Source organism: Salvelinus sp. IW2-2015, unplaced genomic scaffold (assembly GCF_002910315.2).
Source record: "Salvelinus sp. IW2-2015 unplaced genomic scaffold, ASM291031v2 Un_scaffold1238, whole genome shotgun sequence".
Taxonomy (NCBI): Eukaryota; Metazoa; Chordata; class Actinopteri; order Salmoniformes; family Salmonidae; genus Salvelinus; species Salvelinus sp. IW2-2015.
In genome coordinates this window covers 44,197-58,999 of record NW_019942792.1, presented here as the reverse complement: position 1 = coordinate 58,999, position 14,803 = coordinate 44,197, and the positions used below count along the sequence as shown (strand labels likewise).

Genomic DNA, 14,803 nt, shown 5'->3' with positions numbered 1-14,803 from the left:
CGATGGCTGAACGGAAAAGGCAAGATGCAGTAGATGGTATAGAATACACTATATACATATGAGATGAGTAATGTAGGGTATGAAAACATTATATAAAGTGGCATTGTTTAAAGCAGGGGGTCAAAGTCAAATGGACGGAGGGCCAAATAAAAAATTTAGCTACAAGCCGAGGGCCGGACTGTTCGAATGTTCATTGAAAATTTTTAAATGACGCATATGTCTAGTGAACCTAATTGAACCTACTGAAACCTAACAAATATATTCCAATGATCAGATAAAAGCAATATTTCTTATGGCTCTGTCAGTAATTCTTAATTTTTCAACAGACACAAAAGACAAATTTCCTTTATATAAAATCCCATAACAGAACATTAAATGAAAGAACCGCGTATTCAAGGCACCATCAGTAGTCCTATATTTTCTATTTTAGCAAAAGTGGGCTAAATTACTTCAAAGAAAAAACAATAATAGCAATTTTCTATCATCCCTCAACTGAAATATTTAAAAATATAATTGGATTGAAATACAATAAATAAAGTGCAAAAATCTATTAATCAAAAACAACACTTTGTTTAGGAGAAGTAACATGCAGTGAAACAAATATTAAACTTTAACTTTTAAACTTGAACTGAGTAAAAACTCTAAATATGTGATTGCACAGTATGTTCACTTGTTTGAGGTTGAGGGTGATACTTGGTGGTGTCCCATCTTTTCCACAAGTTCATCATGTTCGGGTAAGGCTCTGAGCTGAGGAAATCCTCAGAATTGAGTGGAGGTGTTCAGCAGTAGTCGACTTCTGTGTGATGTTTTGTTCAGGTTCTCAAAGAAAACAGTTGTTCACACAGGTATGTGCTGCCAAACATAGACAAGTTTGAGCAGCCTGGATGCGAGCTGGGCATTGTTCGGGGAGGAAACGGGCGAACTCCGCCGCCACCCACTGCCGCTATTTTGCGCCTCAGTGCATCATTGCATGTGAGGTCAATCAACCTCCATTTGGAGGTTTGGTGGTGGCTTTCCACGTCAACAGCAAATGGGTTACCGAGCAGTTCCAACCTGCTTTTTGTGCTTCAAGTCAGCAAATCGGCGTCGAAGTCAGCGGCAAGCATACTATTTATCAGCAACTGTGCGCTGCGGAACGCACTGGTAGAGAGCTTCTCTTTCATGGTCTGGCAGCTGGGAAAGTGGCTCAAATTTTCTTTCCGCATCTGCGTCTCCCACAGAGTCAGTTTGGTTTTTAAATGCCTCACTGTACTGTACATATCAAGGATGACATGATCCCCGACCCTGCAGCTGCAGTTCATTGCATCAGATGACTCGTAATGTCACACAGAAAGCCATTTCACACAGAAACATGTCGTCTCGGAGTTGTTGTTGTGTCTTTCCCTTTGCTGTCCAAGAACAGACATAATCTCCTCACGAAGCTTCGAAACATCTTTGAAGCACCTTTCCTGGCTTAGCCATCGCACCCTCTGTGTGATAAGGCAAATCACCATGCTCCGTTTCTAACTCCGTCAGAATGCCTTGAACTGGCGTGATTCAACCTTTGGCTCTGATAAGTTAACTGTTGCGCGTGCATGATGCTCAATTCATGCTCCATTTTCAAGGCTTTACCGCACAACGCTTCCTGGTGTATGATACAATGATAAGCTGTCAGCTCACCTGTCGCGTTTTCTCTTGCTCTTTTCCGTATCTTCGCCACCAGTCGCTCCTGTGCCACACATCGCAGGTGCTCCGTCGGTTGTCAACCCACGAGTTTTTCCAAGGCAGCTCCATCCATTTACAATCTTGACACCTCTTCATACAAATCATGCCCCGTGTTGTGCCTATGCATAGGACGTAAAGCCAAAAACTCCTCTGGTCACGCTTAGGCTGGAGTCCACTCCGCGGATGAAAATTGACAACTGGCAATGTCACGAAATGTCGGATGCTCTCATCCACAGCCAAGGAATATGCTAATGAAATCTTTTCCCTTTTTCACAAGCTGCTCTTTAGATTGATGGACAACTGGTCTACTCTCTCGGCATGGTGTTTCTGCTCAGACTCACATTTAAAAAGAGTTGCCTTTTTTCTGGGCAAACTTCGTCACAAACTTTAATCATGCCAGTTTTTGATGAATCCCCCTCCGTAAATGGCCGGGCTGATTTAGCGATCTCTTCTGCAAATAAAACTGGCCTTGACAGCAGCCTTGGCCTTGTGATTTGGCTTTTTTGAACAGCGCCTGTCGAGATTTGAGGCCTCGTTTTAATTCCCTGCCTTTTGTAGCTTGTTCCATGTCCATATTCGTTTTTGTCGCGTGTTTCGTTTCATAATGTCGTCTCAGATTATACTCTTTCCAGTACCGCCACACTTTCTCCACACAGAAGACACACAGGTTTCCAGCTACCTCCGTGAACATATACTCCGACTCCCACCTTGTTTGAAACCCCCGGTTCTCAGTGTCACCCTTCCGTTTTGCCATTTTTGATGGTATCTGAAAGTTAATTTTACTGTGATGCTGACGACTGCTGTGCCAATAAATATTGAAATGAAGCAGCCTACTGCTCGGTGCGTCACCGTTGCATTGTGGGAAATGTGTATTGGTGCGTGTAAAAGATCTGCGGCTGCCGGCTTGCTGCGGTCTGCGGGCCGGTCCTAATAAAAATCAAGATCATCCCAGGGGCCGTAAAAACCTTCTCGCGGGCCGGATGTGGCCGCGCGGCCTTGACTCTGACATATGTGGTTTAAAGTGACTAGTGATACATGTTTACATCCCATTTTTTAATATTAAAGTGGCTAGAGATTTGAGTCAGTATGTTGACAGCAGCCACTCAACTTCACCATCTGGCAATCCGACGGACAAACTGGGTTTGGTGGATGCCAGGAGAACACTACCTGCCTGAATGCATAGTCCCAACTGTAAGTTTGGTGGAGGAGGAATAATGGTCTGGGGCTGTTATTCATGGTTCGGGCTAGGACCCTTGTTCCAGTGCAGGGAAAGCTTAACGCTAACGCATACAATTACATTCTAGATGATTCTGTGCTTCCATCTTTGTGGCAACAGTTTGGGAAGGCTCTTTCCTGTTTCAGCATTACAATGCCACTGTGCTCAAAGTGAGGTCCATATAGAAATGGTTTGTCGAGATCGGTGTGGAAGAACTTGACTGGTTGCACAGAGCCTTGACCTCAACCTCATCGAACACCTTTGGGATGAATTGGAACACCGCTGCGAGCCAGGCCTAATCGCCCAACATCAGTGCCCGACCTCACTAATGCTCTTGTGGCTGAATGAAAGCAAGTCCCCGCAGCAATGTTCCACAATCTTGTGGAAAGCCTTCCCAGAAGAGTGCAGGGTGTATAGCAGCAAAGGAGGGCCAACTCCATTTTAATGCTCATGTTTTGGAATGAGAATGTTCCACAAGCACATGTCCACATACTTTTGGTCATGCAGTGTATTTATGATCAAATATATTATGATCATCACAGATTCAGACACATATTCCGATTTTTTTTCATTAAAAACATGTGATTTGTCACCAAATACCCCCCCAAAAAATGCAAGACAGAAAAAAACACATTTCAAGTATATCAGATACCTAAAGCACAAGTACTTTCAAGTATTTTACACATATATTGGCTCCGGCCTACTCTGCCCTGACCTCTTAAAACCTCTTATAACCTCTTATAACCTCTTATAACTTACCCACAATCAGCCCCATGCTGATATAGAGGAATACCACGCTGGTGGCAAAGACACTCATGAGGAAGCCAACACTGACCAGCACAGCCCCAGCTATAGAGGTCACTCTGTACCCAGCTTCGCACACGATACAGCGGCCAGGGGACCTAACACAGGAACAAACAGAAAAACATGAAAATGTATCCATAATTCATCCATCCATCCATCCAATTACAAGACCTCTTAGTAGGACAGACAGACGTCAGATGTTGTCAGTGATGCAACACAAGAGCCAGACCCCCAGACCCAGCCCAGAGGGACGAGTGATGTGGTCAGACTTTGGTTTTATGTGAACTCTGACCTCACACCCACATGCACACATGCACACTGCACCCTGCACACATCTGAATTAAACACGCACCACACACAGATACAGTACAGTGGAGGCTGCTGAGGGGAGGACGGCTCATAGTAACAGCTGGAATGGAGCAAATGGAATGGAACAAACACCTGGACACCATGTGCTTGGATGTATTTGATACCGTTCCAATCATTCCTCTCCAGCCGTTATCACGATCCCGTCCTCCCTAATTAAGGTGCCACCAACCTCCTGTGATACAGTAGTAGTCTGATGTGTTTATGTCATGTGAACTCTGACCTCCAGAGAGCCGCAGGCTAGACATGATGGAGCCGATCCAGCTGATGCTCTCTGCCGACCCTCCGAACTCGTCCTGGAATGTCACGAAGAAGATCCAAAGGTCTTCAGGGTCCCCATCACCAGAACATTCACCTGGAGTCAGAGACAGACAGAGGGACGCAGGTAGGCAGACGTACACACACACACACACACACACACACAGCTCTGCCACACTACAAACGCAGGGTTGGGGTCAGGGTTCGGGTCAATTCCCTTTCAATTTGAAGTCCATTCAGGAAGTACACTGAAATTCCAAATTGGAATTCGGTTTACTTTTACGAATTGACTGGAATCTAAATAAAATCGACCCTAACTCTGCGTAATTGTATAACATATGAACAATTATATATACAGTGGGGAGAACAAGTATTGATACACTGCCGATTTTGCAGGTTTTCCTACTTACAAGCATGTAGAGGTCTGTCATTTTTATCATAGGTACACTTCAACTGTGAGAGACGGAATCTAAAACAAAATCCAGAAAATCACATTGTATGATTTTAAAATAATTAATTTGCATTTTATTGCATGACATAAGTATTTGATCACCTACCAACCAGTAAGAATTCCGGCTCTCACGACCTGTTAGTTTTTTCTTAAGAAGCCCTCCTGTTCTCCACTCATTACCTGTATTAACTGCACCTGTTTGACTCGTTACCTGTATAAAAGACACCTGTCCACACATCAATCAACCAGATTCCAACCTCTCCACAAGGCCAAGACCAAGAGCTGTGTAGGCAATCAGGGATAAAATTGTAGACCTGCACAGGCTGGGAATGGGCTACAGGCCAATAGGCGCACTTGGTGAGAAGGAAACAACTGTTGGCGCAATTATTAGAAAATGGAAGAAGTTCAGATGACGTCATCACCCTCGGTCTGGGGCTCCATGCAAGATTTCACCTCGTGGGCCACAATGATCATGAGGAAGGTGAGGGATCAGCCCAGAACTACACGGCAGGACCTGGTCAATGACCTGAAGAGAGCTGGGACCACAGTCTCAAAGAAAACCATTAGTAACACACTACGCCGTCATGGATTAAAATCCTGCAGCGCACGCAAGGTCCCCCTGCTTAAGCCAGTGCATGTCCAGGCCCGTCTGAAGTTTGCCAATGACCATTGGATGATCCAGAGGAGGAATGGGAGGAGGTCATGTGGTCTGATGAGACAAAATAGAGCTTTTTTGGTCTAACTCCACTCGCCGTGTTTGGAGGAAGAAGAAGTATGAGTACAACCCCAAGAACACCATCCCAACTGTGAAGCATGGAGGTGGAAACATCATTCTTTGGGGATGCTTTTCTGCAAAGGGGACAGGACGACTGCACCGTATTGAGGGGAGGATGGATGGGGCCATGTATGCCGAGATCTTGGCCAACAACCTCCTTCCCTCAGTAAGAGCTATGAAGATGGGTCGTGGCTGGGTCTTCCAGCATGACAACGACACGAAGCACACGCCATGGCAACTAAGGAGTGGCTCCGTAAGAAGCATCTCAAGGTCCTGGAGTGGCCTAAGCCAGTCTCCAGACCTGAACCCAATAGAAAATCTTTGGAGGGAGCTGAAAGTCCGTAATTGCCCAGCGACAGCCCCGAACCCTGAAGGATCTGGAGAAGATCTGTAGGGAGGAGTGGGCAAAATCCCTGCTGCAGTGTGTGCAAACCTAGTCAAGACTACAGGAAACGTATGATCTCTGTAATTGCAACAAAGGTTTCTGTACCAATATTAAAGTTCTGCTTTTCTGATGTATCAAATACTTATGTCTGCAATAAAATGCAAATTAATTACTTAAAATTCATACAATGTGATTTTCTGGATTTTGTTTTAGATTCCGTCTCTCATAGTTGAGTGTACCTATGATAAAAATTTACAGACCTCTACATGCTTTGTAAGTAAGGAAACCTGCAAAATCGGCAGTGTATCATACTTGTTCTCCCACTGTATATATATATTTTTAAATTCTAGAAACATGTCCAATAGATAAACATTTGGTGAACCTCCAAACACTCAAAGATGAGGAAAGAAGAAGCCGTACAGGAAGCAGTGAAGTACACCATCCAGCCCCAGCCACCATCTGGGGATCCTCATCATGAATCTCCTTCTCTTTCTTCTCCCCTTTCTTCATACAGGCGTTCAGGCATTGTTCCTGTTGAACAGGCTGGAGCTCGCAGCCTTGGCTCGCTGCAAAACATACCACGGATAATGCAACACTTTTCAAAGTAAACAATAGCTATGGAACACTTTTCAGAGTAAATGTTACAATGTAATGCTTACAACAACAACACAAAAAACTATGGAACACTTTCAAAGGACTATAAACCACCACATCTATGGGCTTAGTTACTTAGCCACAGCGCATTCTGATAATAATCCTAATCCTGACCCATACAGTAAATCTCAGCTAAACGCTTGATGAGAACATAAGAAAAATGTTCGGTATATAATTATATCATCTACTGTATACTGTACTGGTATATAGTGTACATGAACGCTGGGTCAGAAAAGTACTTTTTATTTATTTTAGAAATAAGTCATACTCCATGTACTGTATGTAATCATACAAAACCTCCTAAAAGTAGTGTCTCATTTGACCTAATTTGACCTCTACTGACAAGCTTTAGTTGTACAGTAGCTAACCGTAAGACACTGCAATGTCCTTCATACGTTAAAGAATAGTTTTAAAGTAATCAACCGTGGCTACTTATTCTTTATTTATTTTTACTCCGTTGGTAATTGGTTCAGTGATGGATAAGGACGGTTACTAACTCCTATTGGTTGTGGGCAGAAGAGTCCCTGGCAGATTATTTCAGGTTTGTTAACATTAAAGGCCTGTGACGATACCAGTACATATTATTTTTTTTACCAATGGCAAAAATAAAAACACAAAGCAGACCAAAATCTTTGGTCTTTTAAAACCTTCTTGTCATGTAACACACTGTGTGTCTATAACCTGGGAAATAAAGACCTGGACTCTGGATGACCTCATAATGAGGTTGTTTTGCCAACATTAGGGATGTTCTCTTTAAGAAGGTTAAGTTCCTTCATGTTTTATTTCTTTGCTAAGATACTAACGAGTATCGCGATACCGGTATCGTCCCGGCCCTAAGTTAACAGGTTAACAGGTCACTGCCACCTTAGTGTTTTGGTGTGTTTACAACACGTGTCTGAAGTACAGTAAGACTCCTTGGTCCGACTGTCTGTGGGTGAAATTTTGAAGTTTCACCCTAGACCATAGAATGGTCTAAATTAAAAATGTGTCAACTCCTCCACCCAGGGACCCCGGCGTGCAAGACGAACTCGGCCTGTATGTCGCAGCGCGCGTTAATATTTCAACACGCTCCATCTATAGAGCCCTCGAGTAAAAGCGTTGTCAGCAACACATACTTGTCCCAGGATACTGTCCATTTCCTATAGTCACGTGGCCACGTGCCAACGCTGCTGACAGCTCTTTACTCGAGGGCTCTATAGATAGAGAGTGAGGATACTGAGAGGTTGGGATTCTTCTTAAGAACTGTCAATTATCTTTATCTAGCTACACATGATTTGTGTGTGTGTGTGTGTGTGTGTGTGTGTGTGTGTGTGTGTGGTGTTGTGGTGTGTGTGTGTGTGTGTGTGTTGTGTGTGTGGTGTGTGTGTGTGTGTGTGTGTGTGTGTGGTGGTGTGTGTGGTGTGTGTGTGTGTGTGTGTGTGTGTGGGGTGTGTTGTTAAGACCCCAACCTTTGCTAACATGAATCCGTAGCCTCCGTGTCGTGAGGTTTCTCCTGAATAGAAGTGGTTGAGGAGATTGACTTGTTCATGACTCTTTAAATCTGTCTAAGCCAGCTGTGTGGTGATAATGGCTAGCAGCCAACTGTGGGGTGATAATGCTAGCAGCCCAGCTGTGGGGTGAAATGACTAGCAGCCATGCTGGGGGTGATACAATGGAGGCTTAGCAAGCCTAAGCTGTGGGGTGATAATGACTAGCAAGCCAGCTGGGAGTGTGATAAATGACTAGCAGCCAGCTGGGGGGTGATAATGACTAGCAGCCAGCTGTGGGGTGATAATGACTAGCAGGCCAACTGTGGGGTGATAATGACTAGCAGCCAACTGTGGGGTGATATGACTAGCAGACAACTGTGGGGTGATATGACTAGCACAGCCAGCTGTGGTGATAATGACCTGCAGCCAGCTGTGGGTGATAATGGACTAGCAGCCAGTTGGTGTAGTGAATGCACTAGCAGCCATGCTGTGGGGTGTATAATGACTACACCAGCTGTGGGATGATAAGACTAGTCAGCCAGTGGGGTGATAAGAACTAGCCAGCCAGCTGGGGGTGATAATGACTAGCACTAGCCACACTGGGGGTGATAATGACTAGCAGCCAAGCTGTGGGGTGCATATGACTGCGGTGCGTCCCACAATGGGACCTATTCCCTTGGAACCAGTGTACTTTTAAAGAGAATAAGGCCTGACATTTGGTACAAACCCCAGCCTGGGACTTAAAGCCTGGATCAACCCAGACAAAAACACTTTAACATGCCAACAATACTTGTCCTGAAACCAGTAACCTTCCAACTACGTTGCCAAAACGCTGCATTGTTGGCATCCGTTGCTTACATCGATATGGGATCTTAATTTGAAATCACCCTGTTGCAGGGAGTCTTTAACCTGGGTTTAAAAAGGCTTCGAAACTATGACATTTTAACCTATGAAATTCAAGACTTTGATTTTCCCGTACGAAGTACATATCAAGCCCCTACCAACAAAATGTTGCTTAATTAATTATAATCCACATTCCTGTCGCCGTATGATTATTTCTGCCTGTTAGCAACACTGGCTCAAATTAAGATCCTACGATCAGTAATGCTAGTGGGTTAGCTGGTAATGGTCAGTCTGCAATGTAGATCAACCTGGCCAATGTTTGGTGTGTTGGGTGAAACTCTGTAGATTGATCACGGAAGCATTCCATGAAACACACCACCCCAGCTGCTAACAACTTCCTCTTCAGGAAAACATCCCAGTTAGAAAGCAGGTCCTCAATAGCACTAGCCGTTTGCACTTGTATTTTCTCACTAAAATCAATCCACATTTTAATGTGGTCACATACACCAATGTTAGGCAAGAATCGTTAATGCCTGGTGTAGCGCAAATGCTTGTGCTTGAGTTTCCGACATACAGTAATATCTAACGATGTAATTCTAATAAAATTCACAATCACTACCTATACACAAATGTATAAGGGATTCAATAAGAATATGTGTTCTAATTATATGATGAGCGATGGCCGTGCGGCATAGGCAACGATGCAGTAGCATGGTAATACCCGACTGCGAGCCAGGCCTAATCGCCCAACATCAGTGCCCGACCTCACTAATGCTCTTGTGGCTGAATGAAAGCAAGTCCCCGCAGCAATGTTCCACAATCTTGTGGAAAGCCTTCCCAGAAGAGTGCAGGCTGTTATAGCAGCAAAGGAGGGACCAACTCCATATTAATGCTCATGATTTTGGAATGAGATGTTCCACAAGCACATGTCCACATACTTTTGGTCATGCAGTGTATTTATGATCAAATATATTATGATCATCACAGATTCAGACACATATTCCGATTTTTTTTCATTAAAAACATGTGATTTGTCACCAAATACCCCCCCCAAAAAATGCAAGACAGAAAAAAAACACATTTCAAGTATATCAGATACCTAAAGACAAGTACTTTCAAGTATTTTACACATATATTGGACTCCGGCCTACTCTGCCCCTGACCTCTTATAACCTCTTATAACCTCTTATAACCTCTTATAACTTACCCACAATCAGCCCCATGCTGATATAGAGGAATACCACGCTGGTGGCAAAGACACTCATGAGGAAGCCAACACTGACCAGCACAGCCCCAGCTATAGAGGTCACTCTGTTACCCAGCTTCGCACACGATACAGCGGCCAGGGGACCTAACACAGGAACAAACAGAAAAACATGAAAATGTATCCCATAATTCATCCATCCATCCATCCAATTACGAACCTCTTAGTAGGACAGACAGACGTCAGATGTTGTCAGTGATGCAACACAAGAGCCAGACCCCCAGACCCAGACCCAGAGGGACGAGTGATGTGGTCAGACTTTGGTTTTATGTGAACTCTGACCTCACACACACATGCACACATGCACACTGCACCCTGCACACATCTGAATTAAACACGCACACACACAGATACAGTACAGTGGAGGCTGCTGAGGGGAGGACGGCTCATAGTAACAGCTGGAATGGAGCAAATGGAATGGAATCAAACACCTGGACACCATGTGCTTGGATGTATTTGATACCGTTCCAATCATTCCTCTCCAGCCGTTATCACGATCCCGTCCTCCCTAATTAAGGTGCCACCAACCTCCTGTGATACAGTAGTAGTCTGAGTGTTTTCATGTCATGTGAACTCTGACCTCCAGAGAGCCGCAGGCTAGACATGATGGAGCCGATCCAGCTGATGCTCTCTGCCGACCCTCCGAACTCGTCCTGGAATGTCACGAAGAAGATCCCAAAGGTCTTCAGGGTCCCCATCACCAGCACATTCACCTGGAGTCAGAGACAGACAGAGGGACGCAGGTAGGCAGACGTACACACACACACACACACACACACACATGATCTGCCACACTACAAAACGCAGGGTTGGGGTCAGGGTTCGGGTCAATTCCCTTTCAATTTGAAGTCAATTCAGGAAGTACACTGAAATTCCAAATTGGAATTCGGTTTACTTTTACGAATTGACTGGAATCTAAATTAAATCGACCCTAACTCTGCGTAATTGTATAACATATGAACAATTATATATACAGTGGGGAGAACAAGTATTTGATACACTGCCGATTTTGCAGGTTTTCCTACTTACAAAGCATGTAGAGGTCTGTCATTATTCATTGGTACATCACTGTGAGCGACGGAATCCTAAAACCAAAAATCCAGAATCAATCACATATGTATGATTTTTTTAAATAATTAATTTGCATTTTACTTTCAGTGACATATAGTATTTGATTCCACCTACAACCAGTTAAGAATTCCGGCTCTCACAGACTGTTGTTTTTCTTTAAGAAGCCCTCCTGTTCTCCACTCATTACCTGTATTAACTGCCATGTTTGAAACTCGTATCTGTATAAAAGACACCTGTCCAGCACACTCAAGTCAAACAGATTCCAAACCTCTCCACAAGTGCCAAGACCAGAGAGCTGTGTAAGGACATCAGGATAAATTGTAGACTGCACAAGGCTGGGATGGGCTACAGGACAATAGGCAAGCAGCTTGGGTGAGAAGGAACAACTTTGCGCAGATTTAACTAGGAAAATGGAAGAGTTCAAGGATGAACGCGGGTCAATACCTCCTGGGTCTGGCGTCTTCAAGTTTCGACTTCGTGGGGCATGCTCAATTGATCATGAGGAAGGGTAGGGATTCAGCCCAGAATCACCGGAGGACTGGTCAATGACTGAAGAGAGTGGGACACATTCAAAGAAACATTAGTAACAACTTACGCCGTATGGATAAAATCCTGCCAGGACGCAAGGTTCCCTGTTAAGCAGTGCAGTCCAGGCCGTTTGAAGTGCCAATGACCACTGGATGATCCAGAGGAGGACATGGGAGGCAGGTCATGTGTGGTCTGATGAGAAAAAAATATGAGTTCTTTGGTCAACTTCCACTCCCGTGTTTGGAAGGAAGAAGAAGTATGAGTCAAACCAAGAACTCCATCCCAACGTGAAGCTGGAGTGGAAACATCATTTTGGGGATGCTTTTCTGCAAATCGGGGAAGGACGATGTCTCGTATTGAGGGGAGGAATTGGATGGGGCCATGTATCGCGAGATCTAGCCACAACTCCTCCCTCAGTAAGGCATTGAAGAATGGGTCGTGGCTGGGTCTTTCAGCATGAAACAAGACACGAAGCACACATGCCATTGGCAACTAAGGGAGTCGCTCCGTAAAAGATTCAGAGGTCTGGAGTGCCAGGCCATAAGGGAGATCTCCCAGCCTGCACCAATAGAAAATTTATATGAAGGGAGTGACCAGTCTCGATTGCCCAGCGGGACGAGCCCCGAAACACTGAAGGCATCTGGAGAAGATCTGTAGGGAGGAGTGGGCAAAATCCTGCTGAGTGTGGGCAAACCTAGTCAGAACTGAAGGAAACGTATGATCTTGTAATTTGTCAACAAAGTAGATGTTTCTGATACCCAATTTGAAAAGTTTCTGCTTTTCTGGATGTATCAAATTATTATGTCATGCAATAATGAAATTAATTATTAAAATCATACAATTGTGGTATTTCTGGTTTTTGTTTTTAGATTCGTCTGCTCATTAGGTTGAAGTGTACTATGATAAAAATTACAGACTCTACATGCTTTGTAAGTTAGGAAAACCTGCAAAATCGGCGTGGTATCAAATACTTGTTCTCCCCACTGTATATATATATTTTTAAATCTAGAAACATGTCCAATAGATAAACATTTGGTGAACCTCCAAACACTCAAAGATGAGGAAAGAAGAAGCCGTACCAGGAAGCAGTGAAGTACAACCATCCAGCCCCAGCCACCATCTGGGGAATCCTCATAATGAATCTCCTTCTCTTTCTTCTCCCCTTTCTTCATACAGGCGTTCAGGGCATTGTTCCTGTTGAACAGGCTGAGCTTCGCAGCCTTGGGCTCGCTGCAAAACATACCACGATAATGCAACACTTTTCAAAGTAAACAATAGCTATGGAACACTTTCAGAGTAAAATGTTACAATGTAATGCTTACAACAACAACAACAAAAAACATAATGGAACACTTTCAAAGGACTATAAACCACCACATCTATGGGCTTAGTTACTTAGCCACAGCGCATTCTGATAATAATCCTAATCCTGAGCCATACAGTAAATCTCAGCTAAACGCTTGATGAGAACATAAGAAAAATGTTCGGTATATAATTATATMATCTACTGTATACTGTACTGGTATATAGTGTACATGAAAAGCTGTGGTCAGAAAAGTACTTTTTTATTTATTTTATGAAATAAGTCATACTCCAAATGTACTGTATGTAATCAATACAAAAACCTCCTAAAAGTAGTGTCTCATTTGACCTAATTTGACCTCTACTGACAAAGCTTTAGTTGTACAGTAGCTACCGTAGAGACACTGCAATGTCTTCATACGTTAAAGAATAGTTTTAAAGTAATCAACCGTGGCTACTTATTCTTTATTTATTTTTACTCCGGTTGGTAATTGGTTCAGTGATGGATAAGGACAGGTTACTAACTCCTATTGGTTAGTGCAGACAGAGTCCCTGGGCAGATTATTTCAGGGTTGTTAACATTAAGGCCTGTGACGATACCAGTACCATATWMWTTYTTTTWCCATGSCAAAAATAAAAACACAAAGCAGACCAAACTCTYTGGTCTTTTAAAAACCTTMTGTATGTAACACACTGTGTTCTATAACCTGGGAAATAAAGACATTGGACTCTGGATGACATCATAATGAGGTTTGTTTGCCAACATTAGGGATGTTCTCTTTAAGAAGTTAAGTTCACTTCATGTTTTATTTCTTTGCTAAGATACTAACGAGTATCGCGATACCGGTATCGTCCCGGCCCTAGTTAACAGGTTAACAGGTCACTGCACCTTAGTGTTTTAGGTGTGTTTACAACACGTGTCTGAAGTACAGTAGATCTCCTTGGTCCGACTGTCTGTGGGTGAATTTGAAGATTTCACACTAGGACCAATAGAATGGTCTAAATTAAAAATGTGTAAACTCCTCCCACCCAGGGCACCCGGCGATGMAAGACGAACTCGGCCTGTATGTCGCAGCGCGCGTTAATATTTCAACACGCTCCATCTATAGAGTCCCTCGAGTAAAAGCGTTGTCAGCAACACCATACTTGTCCCAGGATAATGTACATTTCCTATAGTCACTGGCCACGTGCAATGCTGCTGACAGCTCTTTACTCGAGGGACTCTATAGATAGAGAGTTGAGGATACTGAGAGGTTGGGAGTTCTTCTTAGAAACTGTCAATTATCATTTACCATCCATCTAGCTACACATGATTTTGTGTGTGTGTGTGTGTGTGTGTGTGTGTGTGTGTGTGTGTGTGTGTGTGTGTGTGGTGTGTGTGTGTGTGTGTGTGTGTGTGTGTGTGTGTGTGTGTGGTGTGTGTGTGTGTGTGTTAAGACCCAGCTTTTGCTAACCATTACGTAGCTCGTGTCGTAGGTTCTCTGGAATTAGAAGTGGTTTGAGGAGATTGACTTGTTCATGACTCTTAATCTGTCTAAGCAGCTGTGTGGTGATAATGCTAGCAGCGCAACTGTGGGGTGATAATGATTAGCAGCCACTGTGGGGTGATACTGACTAGCAGCCACGCTGTGGGTGATCATGACTAAGCAGCCAACGTGGGTGATAAAGACTAGCAGCCAGCTGGGTAGGTGATAATGACAGCAGCACAGCTGG

General features: G+C 43.9%; 1 protein-coding gene across 1 annotated transcript in view; it reads right to left on the bottom strand.

Moving 5' to 3' along the window:
* Positions 1-14,803, bottom strand: part of slc16a4 (solute carrier family 16 member 4) — a 67,306-nt gene that overhangs the window by 38,614 nt on the left and 13,889 nt on the right. The window contains exons 4-6 of the mRNA XM_070438849.1: positions 12,868-13,018; positions 10,770-10,902; positions 10,133-10,276 (exon numbers count right to left, since the gene is read on the bottom strand). Of these exons, the coding sequence (XP_070294950.1) occupies positions 10,133-10,276; positions 10,770-10,902; positions 12,868-13,018 (428 nt within the window). The remainder of the gene's footprint in view (positions 1-10,132; positions 10,277-10,769; positions 10,903-12,867; positions 13,019-14,803) is intronic.